The sequence below is a fragment of the Cyphomyrmex costatus genome, unplaced genomic scaffold (genome assembly GCF_001594065.2).
Source record: "Cyphomyrmex costatus isolate MS0001 unplaced genomic scaffold, Ccosl1.0 scaffold112, whole genome shotgun sequence".
NCBI lineage: Eukaryota > Metazoa > Arthropoda > Insecta > Hymenoptera > Formicidae > Cyphomyrmex > Cyphomyrmex costatus.
The window spans coordinates 2,398,579-2,414,938 of NW_017275086.1; the positions used below are offsets into that span (position 1 = coordinate 2,398,579).

Here is a 16,360-nt window from a genome sequence, read left to right on the forward strand (position 1 = left end):
GGGGGGGGGGGGGGAGGGATAAGGTGACGCGAAGAGAAGAGACATCTCCGTGTGCCTCCAGCCGTTGCTATCGGTTAGCGAGGGTCCGATAAAGTAAGAGCGTAAAAAGTGTGGAAAAAAGAAAATGTAACCTCTCGCCGTAACCCCGAGTCCACGATATGACGACAGCCGCGAGATAAGCTCTCGCTTGTCGTCCTCGTCCGAATAATCCAAGCTAGCCGGCAGCGCGTGTTACATCCGCGCGCATCCGTCCATCCGTCCGATCGACGCGCTCGATTAATCTCCGTCGAGGAGATCGTTTCTTCCTCGCCACCGCGCACGCTACATCCCACCGGCGTGAGAATTAAATCGCCGACGTCGCGAATTTTTGCGACTCGACCCGTTAATCTAGGATGCCTCATCACGGGGAACTTATTTCGCGGAAATCATCATCTCTGCGACGGAAATCCTGCCGTGATATGGCAAGCGGTGACGTTTATAGAACGCCTTTTCTTCGAAAGGGTTTTGCAGCGATTGATGCTGTTGTATCGACCTAAACTCGGACGTGTAACCAAAAATATTGTTATCACAAAATCTAGGAAATTGACAATTTGTCCAAACTTGTTTATAAATATTTTTTTATCAACACTGCAAGAAATAAATATATAAAAAAGTTTCATAAATATATGAGTTGAGTAAATTTTTTTTTTTTTAATTACATCTGTAATTCGACTGTCTACAATTTGTCCTAATTTGTCCATAATTAAAAAAATAAGATAGGATAGAGATACTTGTGAGAAAAATTATGCAATTTTTGTTTATAATTCCTTTTGTGATCAACAAACAGTAAACAATTATTTATAAATAATTGTGGATAAAACGAACAAATTGAACTTTTAAATCCTACCAAAATTTTCTATACATCTGTTTGTTCACAATTTATTTTTATAGGAGAAACAAAAACTATTATTTATAAGCAAACAAATACGGATAAATTATGGAAACTCGAATTCACCAGTTTTTTTCGCAGGTAAATAAAAATTATTTCTGGACAAATATGTAGACAATCAAATGTTGTGTTCAAATTCATTTAGAGTTCACAGACCTGCGATTACAACTTCCGATGACAAGAATGCATTAAAAATTTTTGATATTTAAAATAGGAATTCTTTATCCTTAATTAGTTATTCTCGGTTCTATTTCAAATTAAAATTGTAATTGTTTTATATTTAACTCGTTAAATTTGATTGAAAGGATAAAATTTAAGACTTGCACAAATATTGACTTTCTTATAATATTGTTCGTTGTAATGACTCTTGTGCTGCAATTAGACCTAAATATATCAGATTTACTTCACTTAATCTGTTCAGTCATCCATAAATCACAGATTGCCACTAAGAAAGTCCATTTCAGTTTTCTTAAATTGTGATAGTTAAAAGACATAAAATGCGATTTATTACTTCCCGCGTTTAGATGATTTATTTCATTATAGCTTTCACACACCTACTGATTTTCATTCCATCGGTAAAATAAAAAAGATGCAATTATTTACGTAACGTATAGTTACACAAAGTTTAAAAAAAACCATTCATATTGTTTTCTTTAATGAATATTCTTACAAGAAATATCAATATTAGGACAAAAGGTTTCGATAAATTATCATCTCTCAAATTTATACGCATTATATTGCATTATATGTATTATATCACGAAATATGTATAATATTTTTAATCGTATTAATTTTATTTTTGTATTGTGCTAATAAGAAACGCGCAATACTAACTCGGATATTTTATGCTTCTAGCTCGGACAACTCATGTTATCAGTTTTTATGAAAAAGAAAGAAACGACATTTAAATCCCTTTTTTTACCTCTTTTTCCCTATCATAATTTCATGGCAGACGCTGTCGAATTTAGGTCGTTACGCTATCGAATTTCAAACAGGTCTCGCCCTGATAACGACATGCCATTTGTGCATTTATGTAAAATTCACGATTATAATAGATATAAAATTTACATCCTATAGATGGTTTTTCTCTCATAGTCGAAAAATATATGTCAAAATCTTATACAAATCCCAATGACTGGAAATAGGAATAATTCATTTTTTTCTTATATCAAGACGACGCCGGTAAAGAAATCGTGTTTTAGTGTTCTCGATAAATTATTTATTATAAATTATTTTAATTTAATTGAGAAATTTCAAGACTTTTTCAAGGTAATATAAAAAGTTTCTCCATAATTTCGTTTGGTTAAAGATAGTGAAAAAAAAATTGAACACACAAACATATTCATTGAAAAAAAGCGAAAGAAAAACGGAAGAAGATAAAATTTCGTGTCACGATAAAAAAAAATGCTTTGCACATCATCGATTTTACGTGCAGAATGGCATGTTAAGATTTCCTGCATTTTATAAAACATCAATCACCGTTGAAACATAATCAAAGATAAATTGTTATCACTAGAAGTATTTTGAGTTTCCGAGCTTGATATTTCCACGCGCTATGTAGAGTCTCGATACAGGTGAAAATTTATCGATGTTCAATTTTCATTGTTAAGTGTTATGTACTTTGCCTTGAATATTGCGCGAGGATTCTGCACGTTTTTATTTTGCCAAACTGTGATAGTGCATGCACGAGAGATAATTTTGTCGATTTTAAAAGCGTCATAGAATCTACATATGTACGAAAGATACAAATCATACATAAATCGGTCTATGTTTTAAAATATTAAGATATACTAATAAAAACGAAGAGATATCGATAATACTACGTTATTAAAAAAGTTTTAAATTACCTTTCAGTTTTATGTATAAAAACGGTTTTTGTATACAAATTTATTCAGAAACAACGACATTTATTCTTCAAAATAAAGACCATGTTCAATAATCATTCACCAGCAGTCTGCTATAATGAAAAAAGAATTTGATAATAGTCGCCAAAAATGTTGAAAGAAATAATTTTAATAAAAACGTTTGATCAACTAAAAATAATTTTACTTTTATAAATTTATAGTAATTATTATCCATTTGGTTATATTATTATGCTTGGTAATACTTACTAAATATTTACAAAAGTAAAATTAATTTTTAATTTTATTAACCCTTTGAAGGGGTATATTTTTTCTACCTGACGGATTTATGTGAAATTTTGTACTTTTATGTTTTTTGGCTCGCTAATTACGAATCTAAAGTCAGATTTTTAAAATTCGAAATGAGAAATCGAATATAGCTGTCACATAAGAGTAAACTAGTGTAAATTTCAATGAATATGGCTTTTTACAAAATTGGACTTTATATTTTTAAATTTTTCAAAAAGATAAAAGTCGAAACTTCAATGTTAGACCTTCATAAAGTTGCTGTAACATCTGAATTATGCGTAATGAATTTATGAACAAAGTTACAAACACAATTTTAGGAGGTTTCAATCCCTTCTTTCTTGGAAACCTTACATGAAAGATAACTTTTGAGGTCATATTCGTATTCAGCGCATTCTATTTACTGAAGAACGGTCTTTCATGACAAAAATAATTATTGAACATAATCTTTATTTTAATCTTTAAGCATCGTAGATAGGTGGTCTAAGGAATAAGGTGGAATACAAATTGGTAGGTGAGATATACCCTAAAATCTTTCTTAATTTTACAGTTACATTTTTTATTAATATTTTATGTTATAATTAAATTTACATTAGATAGTACTCCCTTATCAGATAGAGAAATGTGTTCTTTAAAATAAGTATATAAGTGTGTATTTTAAGATCTCTGAAAAACGCTTTTTTTCTTTCTTATCAGTTTTTAAAAGTTCTTTTTCAAAATTTTTAACAAACTAACATTACTATTTCACCTACTCATTTAAAAATTAAAAAATAATTGTCATTACTTCTCAATAGATTTGTATGTAAAAACCGTTTTTGTACAAAACATCAAAGGACAATTAAAAATTTTTTTTATAATTTCGTATAACTAGATTTCATTCCATACAAGAATTCCACAAATTCTTTAAATAATATCTTTTTTAATGTGACTATAGCTCGCATTGCAATGAATCTTAATAAGATTCGTTTTACTGTTCAACTAAGAGATCACTTTAAAGAAAAATGAAAGATACCGAAAGACGTGAGCACAACTCAAGTATAATTAATTCGAACGGTACGCCGTTCGTAACATAATGAGGAAGCATTGGCTTACTGACCTTGTCCTTGTCGTGAACCTGGCCCGGTAGCGCGTGACCCTTGGTAGTCCATTTGCACAGGTGCTGGCCGCTGTAGTCCGAGCACACGATGTGGAAGCACGCGTGGCACTCTGCAGGACATAGAGAACCGCACATACAGCAACATAGACTACTATTATCATCGCGCACAGTTCGTCTCGTTGCCGACCCCTCGTGGGTGGCTGAGCCCCTGGCACCCTTCGCGCGACCGATCGAGGAGTTCGCGTCGACGCCCTCCGTCACAGCAGGCTGCTGCAGCTGCAGCTGCTGCTGCGCGCTACACCAACACATGTACCGATGAAAGGACACCGGTCTCGCGCACACCGGCCTCGTGAAACCGAGCTCGCTCTCGACACCGTCCGCCGCCGACGCCGCGGGCGTCGTCGCGTCGTCGCGCGTCGACGTCGACGTCGCCGTACGCGACTGCAGCTGCTGCAAGGATTGCTCCTCGAGTTGCGCGGTCGCCGCTACCGCCGTTCCTTCCCGATGCTGCCTCGTCGCCTGGTTATTATTACTGGTGGTGTACCACCTGGGTGATACGTACGTCGCCGTCGATCTGGACGTTGCCCGCGTGACATCGTACAGCTGACCGACAACGTGATCACTGCCGTTGCCGTACGTTGCGAGGATCGACGGTGCGGTGGCCGATCCGATGGCAAGATTCTGCATCTGCCGTTGCAGTTGCATACTCGCGGAACCATTCAACGATGACGACGACGACGACGACGATGATGACGATGAGGTGTTAGACGACGGCGCCGTGGCGCCGTTGGTAGCCGCCGTCGTCGCCGTCGTGGCGGCCTTGCGCAGCATGTAGTTATCTGAATCGACAGCTAATAATCGCGACATTACTGTAGACTTAGCCTTGCTATCGTCGCCTGTTCCAGGACTAATCTTCGGTGAGCCTTTCGACTCCAGCCGGGAGGATATCGTAATTTGCTTATCTAGCTCGTCTGTGCAGGTGCCGACGATCGTCGTCGTATTCGTGTTCGTCGATGTCGTCGTCGTCGTCGCCGTCGTCGTCAGTGTCGTCGTCAACGTCGTCGTCATCGTCGCCGCCGCCGCCGTCGGCATTGATCCGGGAGAGAACAACTCCTGGATCCTCGCCTGGTGATGCACTTGCGTCGCGGCGGCCGTGGCGGCCGCAACGGATGCGCTCGTAGCACGCTTCATCGTTGCCGTGACCGATCATCAAGCAAGTGCTCGTGGCAAGACAGCTAAATTTTCCTCGGCGATGATATTTCCGCAACTGACACGTTGCTGCTGTTCGACTCAGCCGACGAGTCCTGCTCCTCCCGCGGGCCACCCAGGTCCCCCGACATCCTCCAAAATCTTCGAGATTCGCCGTCCGGTAGTTACGTACTCGATCGATCGCGATTCTCAGTCATCGGAGACACTTGGATACTCAAGGTCGCTAGCATGATGAGCCGCCTTGTGAATTCCCTTGTGCTTCGTTGCCGGCGATATCGAGTTCGCTGATCCTGCGCACGGTGACTGTCGGCTCGAAGAAAATTCTTCAAGGCCGCCGCGAATGTGGCATATTTATTCGGTTGGCTGATATCAGAGCGATATCACTCTCTTGCGATCGAGATCACGTTCCTTCAAGGATCTTCAACGTGGTCTGGCCGACAATTCTCTGTTGTATCGGCTTCGTCGTTATTATTAATAAAGAAAACGCGTGGATAAACTAATAGACCCAGAGGCGGATTGGAAGAAAGTGCGAGTTACAAAGAGACAGGACGAGGGGGATAGAGAACGAAACGAAAATACAGAATAAAAAGATAGAAAAATATACAGCCACTCCCGTGGGTGTGACCTCGTGTAAATTCGTTTTCCATAAATCTCACTCCTACCATACACTCTCCCGTGGCCGCGCGCGCGGCGCGCTCTCACACACGACCTTTGTATAAACGCCGAGATTCGCTGAGCCGAACGAAACCGGTTTTGTCAAGCAACGACACCGAGCGATTTTCAAGCGTAGCCTCGCGCGCGAGCGCGAGCGTACGGGAATCCTCGTGGCTTATCGAGCACGATCCCGGAGTAATCCCGGATAGAGTGAAAGGCGATCGCCCGTCCGTTAATCTGGAAATTCGTCCCGGACGAATTAATCCGATGGAACGACGCTGCTGGATTATCCTCAAAGCAATTAATAATGGTAGATCAAGTTGAGACTCCAGGTAGATCAACGATGTGTGCGATCGTACGGAAGAGAGATCTTTCGGTACGTTCAATCGCACATTTCCGGTCGAAACGTTGCCACGAGATCACTCACAAGGATCCAGAATCGGCAGTTCTCGACACGTGGAAGTCAGGGAGAGTCCTCGTTTCTGTTAAGGAAACCGGCACAGAGCGCAGCGGGTGGTCGCAAAACGACCAGATCAGGCGGCAGACAAACCGTCGCGCAAACGTGGAAGTCACTCGCGGATAATTGAAGTCATCGTGGGCACTAATAGCGTTGAAACAACCGGCTCCCGTGTCCGCCGAGTCAGCGGCTCGTCAACTCGAGACGGGAGCCGCTTATCGCCCGGGGTTCACGCTGATCAGCAAGTAGATCCTCTCCTCTCCTCACTCCCCCCCTCGTAGCTCTCCTTCGTTGCTCCCGTCGCTTCGCCGGCGTTCGTTGTCTGCCGAATGAAGCGAGTAAAACGTGGATCGCCTCTAATCTCCCTCGATGCGACGGAGCCGAGCCAATGTCGGTCGCGACACAGCTCGATCACGTACCACCGGATGGGCCATCAAGGACGCACCGGCTACTTCCTTTCTTCCTTTTGGCTATCTTCTGCCTTCTCCGCACCGTCGACCGTGATTAAGCCCACGTAGTAACGGATTGTCGATCAAGGACTTATATATCTTCTCTCGTCGTCGACGTTAGCTTTCTCCTCCGCGGGGATTTTATTTTCTTTAGTATCTCGCTTCCTAGATCTCCTCAAGTTCCTTTAGAATCTCGTGAGTATCGGCACAATTGGAGTATGTAGTATTAAATGCAACACCAAATTCTCCGATCGAGAAGCCGCAACCTTCGAATATCCGCCGACCGCTTCCTTTCTTCCTGTTGTCTTCCCTTCGCAGCTTCTTCTCGCGCTTCGCACAACCGACCACTTCGTTCACCGGGACGGATCGCGCCGCTCGTCCTTATCACGTCCACTAGAAGGCCGCGACTGCCAGCCGTTCGTTCGCGAACGGTCGTGTCTCGCCGGATCACCACCGCCGTCGTCGTCCCGACACTTTACCGACCGCGAGTTAGTGGCGACGGAGGAGTCAGAGTCGGAACGGAGTTCGTGTGTACCAAGCTGGCTCACTCGCTCGCTCTTTCTCTCGCTATCTTCTTCCCTCTTTCCCTCTCTCTCTCGGCCGGCAAGGTAGACCTCAGTGACGGACGATCCTATTACCTCCTCTTCTCGCTGTCGACGATTCCGCGGTCGCTTCCACCCGATAAAGCCGTCCACGTAAAAGAATTCTTTCAATGTCGATGCTGCAACGTCCTGGTCTCTCTCTCTCTCTTTCTCTCTCTCACCAACCCTCTTCCTTTTCTCTTTCTTTCTTTCTCCTCTCTTCTTCTCGCACCTGACGCGCGCACTATACGAAATCAAATTGACTTTGGTGCGACTCTACCTGGCTTTCAGCCCGTCTCTCCTCTTTTAGCGGAAGTCACCGCGTAGACCACGAGAAGAGAGGAGAGTCGGTCGGTCGATCGGTCGGTCGGTCGGTCGGTCGGTCGATCGGTCCCCGTCCGTCCTCGTTCGCAGGTACTCGGCCGAAAACTCGCCGGCGTGTCCGTCCGCGATCGCGAAGGCGGCGCGCGCACTCTCGCGCACACAGACACGCGCGCGGACGGCACGCACGCACGATGTACGCACGTATGTACGTATGCACGCAGTCCTCCTCCGGTATGGAAAAGTCCACTGGGCCTAGCACTTTTTGTGCCGGCGGCCTGCCTGCAACACGCGCACACACCTGCAACGGCACACTCGTCACTCGCAACGCATACGTACACGACACCTATCTATTTGCCTATCCTTTTCTCTCTTTCGCTCTGTTTCATTCGGTGTCTCTCCTACACTCGGTCGATCTATCTCTCTTTCACTCTCCCTCAGTTTCTCCTCCCACCAACCTCTCCTCCCGTCCCTCTCGGAACCGCTCGTTGCCGTTCTCTCGTTCCTTCTCTGTCTCTCTCCCTCTCTCTCTCTCTCTCTTTCTCTTTCTCTCTCAGGTCCTCTCTCGCGCGATCGTCTCCGCGCTGGCCGTGCACAGCCGGTCGGTCTCTACATGTCTCGAGTATTGCCCGTGAGCCAAGTTCCTCCTTCCCTCCCTCGCTCTCACTCTTTCTCTGTTTTTCCTCTCTCAGTATATTTCTCTTCTTCTCTCTCTTACTCTCTCTTTGACCCCCGCTCTCCGTTTGGTTCACTTTCCTACTCCAACTGCCTTTACTTGCCGCAGCGCGTGTAGCCAGCGATTTGCACGTTTTGGGCTTTCACTCGGACCGATCCATCGACAATGACGACGAGACCGGAGCAGTCAGTCTCTCTTTCCCCTCAATTCCACTCGCGGGCATATGTACGAACGCACGGCTCCCCGGGGAACCGTCTCTATCGTCTACTACGCCCGGAGACCGAGCGGTCTTTCAAGCACTACCGTCGCCGCTGGATTCCTCTCCTGAGGGAGTCCCCGCTGGCTCTCCTTTCAACTCTTCTGGACGGATGTTCGCTTGTGTTTCAGTTCCCACCGTTGCTAACTTACGCCGGTTAATCTTCGCCGGCTTGAACGACACACCGTCTCGTCTACGTGGACGGCTTCTTCCTGGCCGCGGAGGAGAATACCACACCGCCGGCGAGGCGCACAGCTGACCGGCCGGTCCGCCAAGCTCGGTCAATAGCCATAGCCAGCCGCGAGCTGCTGCCGAGGGTAGCTCGTGGTTCGGCGCAACGGCACCTCGGCCATCTCCGCCAACTGTCGGTTCTTCTCGTGGCCTTTACGCTGAGCAGACTCGTGCCGGAACGACGCCGGGGCCCCGAGCCGTTCGTTTCAACCCGATCGAACCGTCGGGAGAATGGAAATTTCCTGCCGAACATTCCTAGGCGACGAGCGGATCGACCGAGCTGGACGAACGAGGATACGCACTCCTCGAAAATCACCCGTCGTCCTGCTTCAGAGTCTACGATATAATTCTAGGAGCCTGTTGGTGTCGAATCGTTGTGATTTTCCAAATGACCTTAGTGTTAGAAATCAACGGGTTGACCTTTGTGATGATGAGAATTACATGAATAACAAAGACCGTTCGGTTCAGTTTACGATTTGATTCTTCACTCAACGATCGCGCAGATTAAATAAAGATTCAAAGATGACAGATTGGTTGGATCAAATTTAGACAAGATAAGAAGGTTGTCTTATCTTTATCAAACAATATATATTTATTTTTATTTACCATATCTCCTCTGAATTAGTCTGATCAGGGAAAATAGTAAACGAAAATAATTTGCTGAATTTTGGGCGATAATTTTTCCAAGATATTAGGTATTCCTCATCGATCGCCTCTGACGAAACAATTTCGGAATGGCGGAGGCCTCTCGGAGCACACACCAAAAAACTCCTCGCTACTCGATGATCGTGTCTGATTGAGCCGGGGCAAGAAGTCGATGGAATCGCTTCTGGAATGTTGAAAATAAGATGCTTGACTGTGCGAGCACGTTGTGTTTCAGACGCATGCACGCGGGGCGTGCTTTAAGGGGAACTCAGTCGCGCATTTTCTGACGTGCTTCGAAAGTCTTTGTCTCTGCAGCCTCTTCCACAAGACTAAAAGACGTCAGTCCTGGAAAAACTGGAGCAGTTTTCGAGGTTTATTTTGTCGCATGGATTCAGCTGAAATTTTACAGTGAAAAGAATAAGTTAAAATCTCGAAGAATGAGTTTCGACTATTCTTCCTTTGCACTCAGTTCTTCGGGAACGACGATTAAATTTTCCAGACAAGCTTCTTAGGAAAAGAAGATTGACGTAGCTTCGATATTCTTCTGGATGTATCCTTATGCATAGATTCGATTACAAATGAAATCTCGTTTTGAATTGTATAACACGATCTGAAGGATCTCTCGTTTTCATGCTGAGATCTTCGAATGAAATTTGGTTTAGAATCCATTATATCATCTTGTCAATTTTTCTACAAAGCCATAGTATCCATTTTTGAAATTGAAATCAATTTTTCGGTTTATCATGACGATAAGGTTAATCGATTCTTCGTGATAAATTCACACGTGTCAGCTTCGACGATAAAAATTCGATTCGTTTCCATGCTTTTCGCTGCAGCTTGCTTTTTTTCCGAATTATTTGTTTAACGAAACAGCGGCGGGCGCGCGCGAGAAAACCGCTTCGCAACGGATATTGATCGGGCAACGAGAGCGAGCGTTGACATGAATTTTATAGTTAACGTGACACGCATGGCTGGCGGAGGTTGATAATGTGTTCAATCAAACCCACGCGTCATTAAACAAATAAATCCCAGAAACAAAGGCGGACAAATTTTGCTCCAAAATTTATCAAACAAAACATATATCTACTATTAAAAAAATATATCGTTTTTCGAGCATATCTCGATATTATAAAAAAGCAATAAAAAATAATATTACTAATTAAATTGATTCAAATTAATGAAAACTTTGTTGCCATCGATTAAAAAATACCTTTTTTTAAATATTTATAATACCGTTTATTGCACAATTTTACATAGTACTAGTAACGAAAAATTATAAAGCTGTTTTGCAACATTTATTATCAGAATATGTTTAAACAATAAGAAAAAAAATTAAAATTTATCAAAAAATGAAAATTCACTTGGAAAAAAATATTGTCCACTTTTATCTGGCATGAACGTTTGACACTTCCTCGATCAATTGTCTTATATATAACAAGATCCAAGCGATTAATGAAGAATTACAGTCAAATCATAATCAATATCTATCAACTGAGACTCGTTCTTATCTAAGACCAGCTGCGATAAAGGACCGAACACTTGTCTGCAATCGTTCACATATAAAGATTGCTATTAAACAGACAATACAGCGCGATCGCGTAACGAGAGAACTATATATTAACTCTGCTATGTGCACCAATAGAATCGACTCAGTATTCTATTTTTGAAGTGTTCGATCCTTCTCATAAAACTCATTCGTGTCAGACATAATTCTGCCATTGTCGAAACAAACATAAATCTTCATGATATTTTTAAAGATGTTCTTTATGATGTATCATTCAGCAAGGAACAACAATGACAAATAAATATGAAAAGCCTGCTTGAAAACTTAATTAATGTAATCAACATCAAAGCCATCTCAGATGTTTGATGATTAATAAAAGAATCGTGCCTTAATTATATTTAAAAAATAGAGGTTTAAGAGTGGCTCATCTTCTTCAGAACATCTCATCCCTCTTTAATCCCTTCTTTGCACAAAAGATACAAAGAGCTTCATCGACGCTTTTAGTTAATTATACAACCCCACTAGACATTCTAACTTTGAATCATATTCTTCATTAATTCTTACCAAAAAAATTTAACACATTAGGTAAAGTAAATACTTCAAAATACTTTATTTGTAAGATATTTGTTAACCATGACATTCGCGTTTCAAATTATTTTTAAAATTTACATGTATATACGCTCATCAATACATATTTTATCATGTTATTACGTAAAACATATGATAAAATAATAACACAACGTGCGTAAAAAAAATACAAAAATAGATGATACGTTACGTATTGCTAAGTAAATATCCAATGAATTGACATTTTCGAATAATCTGAGAACTTTTCCGGCCAACTTGGTTGGTCTTTGCTTTACACACAAAAGCTGTTAACAGCATATGCATTTCAAGATAATAAAGTCCCTATTTGTTGCAAAAGAAAAAACGTTTTCTGAACGTTTTCGTTGACAAGTTTTTCATGAACAACACGCGTGATCTGAACGTTTTTCTTGACAGGCTTTTCACGAAGAACACGCGTGATCTGAATTTTCCGAACATATAAGTCCTATTGAATCGATATAAATAGACGACTTTATATATAGGGAAAAAAGCGAGTATCGGCTAACGAAGTAATTTAAACCCGAATTTTAAGGATGCGTTCAAATAAAGGGAGACACGAGAAGGTCCTTTGATCAAACTTGTATACTCGATTGCGTTAACGTTGATACCTTTTCGTACGCGATCATCTACGTGATATGCGTGTATTATTTTATCTTCTTTTTTCCAAGTCGAGAATCTCTTGATTGCACTCCCCCGCAACTTGCTAAGAGGATCCTTTTACAAGCGGACCTGACTCTTGTTCTTATCGCGTAAAAGCGCGCTGCGTGGAACGGGAGACGCAGGCGGGCGGGCGAACGAAGGGATAGGGAAAGGGACGTGAAAGTGAAAAGCGACTTTCCAAGCCAGCCGGTGTGGCGAAGGGCTCCCGGCGACGAAGGATGATCGAACCCTGCGGGCGAACGCGCGTGCGCACTGCGTCAGGCACGTCCTGTTCAAGGTCACAGGGCCGCCCACGCCGCACAGTCGTCCCTTCGCCCAACGCGAAGACCCGGTGCCCTTTATTGAAATTCGGCGGATCGATTGTCGTGATTGTGCGAGAACGCCCTTTCTCTCTTCCTCTCCTCTCTTAATGACGCACCCTCTCGATGGTTGTGAAAATATGTTTAAACGTGCTTGCTTAGCGATGTAAAGCAATTTTAGAATATTTTGAGGATTATTCAAGTGCGATTCGCGTCTATTGAAAATAACTGTAACGACATGTGGCTAAATAATATGGAAAAGTGGAAGATGTTTCTCTCTTATACACAGACATTTTATTTTATAAACACTTTATTTCAGAGATGCGCAAATCTCGAATTTTATATTTTTGGATTATTTAAAATATCTACAATATATAATTTCGCTAAATTTGTCATCAAATAGGCGTCTAAAAGTCAAACGTAAAAGTTATATAAAGTGTCTTTCTATATAAATATTATACGCTGCTGTGTGTGTCAATTCAACTCTAACTTTTCAAAAATTCTAAATATTTGATTTATAATTACATTAAAACTTTAAATAAATATTACGATATTTTATTCAATTTTTAACGTTATCCTAATTCCATCTTGTATATTTTAGTTAAATAATTGAGTGTAACTTTAGAATTTGATTCCCGGAGATGACAGTGGATTTATTGTTGTATTTAATTATAAATCTCTATTAAAAAATCAAAAATTCCTTCTTTATTGTTATATCTACAAAAATTTGAATTATTCTTATTAAAATATACTTACAACGGAAAGTATTCATCGAACATTTCAATACCAATCTTTTTGTAATTCTTGAGGCTAAGAAAAATATATAAGTTGTGGCATTTATCAATATGCAGCTATGTTTCCAAGTTATAAAGTTTTAAAAATTCATAAAGTTGAACAATCGTTTCGGGAAATCAGGTTCTCATTGGAGATTTAGCAACTTTTCTTTTTCTTGAAAATATGTATTCTGTTGTTCCTATACAAAAACAATATTAAAGTGTTTCTAAATGGTTAAAAAATTTGCTTTACACACAAAAGCTGTTAACGGCATATGCGCGTTTCAAGATAATAAAGTCCCTATTTGTTGCAAAAGAAAAAACGTTTTCTGAACGTTTTCCTTGACAAGCTTTTGACGAAGAACATGCGTGATCTGAATGTTTTCCTTGACAAGCTTTTCACGAAGAACACGCGTGATCTGAATTTTCCGAACATATAAGTCCTATTGAATCGATATAAAATAGACGACTTTATACATAGGATCCTCTTAATTAATATAAATTAGATGGATCTTAGAGACCCAGCGCCAGTAACTGTTACAGATTTCAGTTTCGAAGAGTTAATTATTCACAAATTATTTCGACGATAAAGAAATTTTTATTAAGGAATAGTCTGTATCACTTAATAAAAAAAAAACCAAACGCTATTAAATATTAAAAACGTTTTCTCTCATCTATCTAACGATAATGATCAATGATTGCATCGATCATGTCGGACGCATCACTCCTGCATTCTCATCCGGTACGATTTGCAAAATGCACTGTGAATCGCGTTCTGCGGCAATTTCGCAGGCCATTAGGTATCTCTAATCTCACATGAGGCGCACTCACGAATATCGCATCCGATAATATCCAACTTTGTACTGTTCAAACCAACAGCTAAAATAACACCCAACAAAAACTCGAAGATCCTGGATGTCTGTGGCGAGTGTTTGCCCGCGAATTGGAGTAGCGCCGATTGATCGCAAATTCCACCAATCGTGACGCGAATTGCCAAGTGGTCGATTATGTATCCGCAAAATTCAAGATCGATCCACAGAACGCGTTTCACTTTGCCCATTTAATTTTAAGCAAAACTAAAAACAGGTGCATATATAATATTATATGAAAAAAAAACGAATTTACTGAAGTATCTAAAAATTTAATTAGATACAGATTTAAGATAGTTTTGTTGGACTATCAAAATACAATAATTATGTAGGATGTTCAAACATAATGGGACAATACTACAAAAAGTTTTGATATTTTAACACCAGTTTAAGCGTCCTATTATACATAATTATTTCGTTAGTCTAACAAAATTATTTTCAAATCTGTATCTAACTAAATTTTTAGATGTTTTAACAAACTGTTCTTTCCATGAAAACATAACATACTATTGTTTTTATAATTCATAGGAACGATATAATTTATGCATACATTTTAAACTTTGCACACACATGACAATAAATCTCGAACAACAATTATACTTTCGTGACAAATTTATTTCAGGCTCGTTATTTAAAATAAAAAAACCATAAGTATTTTTCTCTTGTCATTGAAAGAAAAGAACGTAAAGAAAAACAATTTTGTTTCTCCTCCACTCGCATGTACTTGTTTACCGTACTTAAAAATACCCAAAGATCCCAAAGGGTTAGATACTTCCGTGTCACAGCCAAGATAAATAGCAAGGGAGAGCGCTTGTTTTCGAGACTCCAGCGAGGTTGCAGCGCAGGTTGCATGCGCACACGTGATGCGTGCGGTACGAAAGTATCGCGGGAGCAAAATGGAGCAAAAACAGGCCGTCCACTCCGTATTATACGGGCGCGGCCGTCCGCATCGGTGCTGTGCTGTTGCATTTAATGATCGGCTGAAGCCGCATCGTGCCCGTGTTATGCGAGCGATCGTTACGTATTTTAATTTAAAGTATATAGATGTACAGAAGATTCCCTCTCCAAGGTTTGTTGCGCTTCTTGTCACTTACAAAAAATTCCTCGACAAATATATGTTTTACGATTTATCCAATTCGAAACCGTCAATTATTGCTTCTGTTTTAATCAGTCAACAATTTTTTGCGTAATGAACCTGGCATATTAAGTCTACTAATTTTTATTTTTCGATACAACGATTCCAAATCGTTTAAATACCCAGTTTCAAATGACTGATTAATTTTTACATTTACAGTTCGTCATGTTAAATCCGTCATTTTAAAATTTTATAACTTTCACAATCTAACTTCATATTCGTAATTATCCAAGTAGAAAAATAACGCTTTAATAATGCCTAATGACGTTTTAATGATGTCTTATTAACGTTAAAGACGTCATTAAAATGTTATTAAGACGTTATTTAATATCACTTTGCTCTTTAGATGTAGTGTGTAGCGACTCCAAAAATCTCTTATTATTTAAAAAATTTGTACGTTAGAAAAAATGTATGCTTCAAAGGGGACAAAAAAAAATTAAATTAAACTTTTCACTAAGTCTATCAGTAGTACTGCTATTAGATGGACGCGGTAAAGTCTGTATTCCTCGTGAGTAAAAAATAATGCAAAATAGAATAAAAAGCGCTACATTAAGATTATGCATCCGTATTTTAATAAATTTTTTTATGATGATCCAATAGCTCCAATTAATTATTTCTAATAATTTGTTAATTTTTCTATGTGTATTTTTCAACTTTATATACTTGCAAGAAATAAATAGATAAAATAGACTTAAACAGATAAAAACTTTATTTACCATTTATATTTACTGCAAGAAAATATTTAAAAAAAAAAAAGAGATATCATTTTATTGAAAAAAACATAGTAGATATTCATGTAACATAATTATAATACTTTTAGTATTTTGTTAGCCATAGAGTAATATAAATTATGATATAAATAAG

At 40.1% G+C, this 16,360-nt stretch overlaps 1 protein-coding gene across 1 annotated transcript in view; it reads right to left on the minus strand.

The window, feature by feature from the left end:
* Positions 1-16,360, minus strand: part of Pi3K21B (phosphatidylinositol 3-kinase regulatory subunit alpha) — a 62,134-nt gene that overhangs the window by 24,642 nt on the left and 21,132 nt on the right. The window contains exon 4 of the mRNA XM_018543303.1: positions 4,172-4,281. Within this exon, the coding sequence (XP_018398805.1) occupies positions 4,172-4,281 (110 nt within the window). The remainder of the gene's footprint in view (positions 1-4,171; positions 4,282-16,360) is intronic.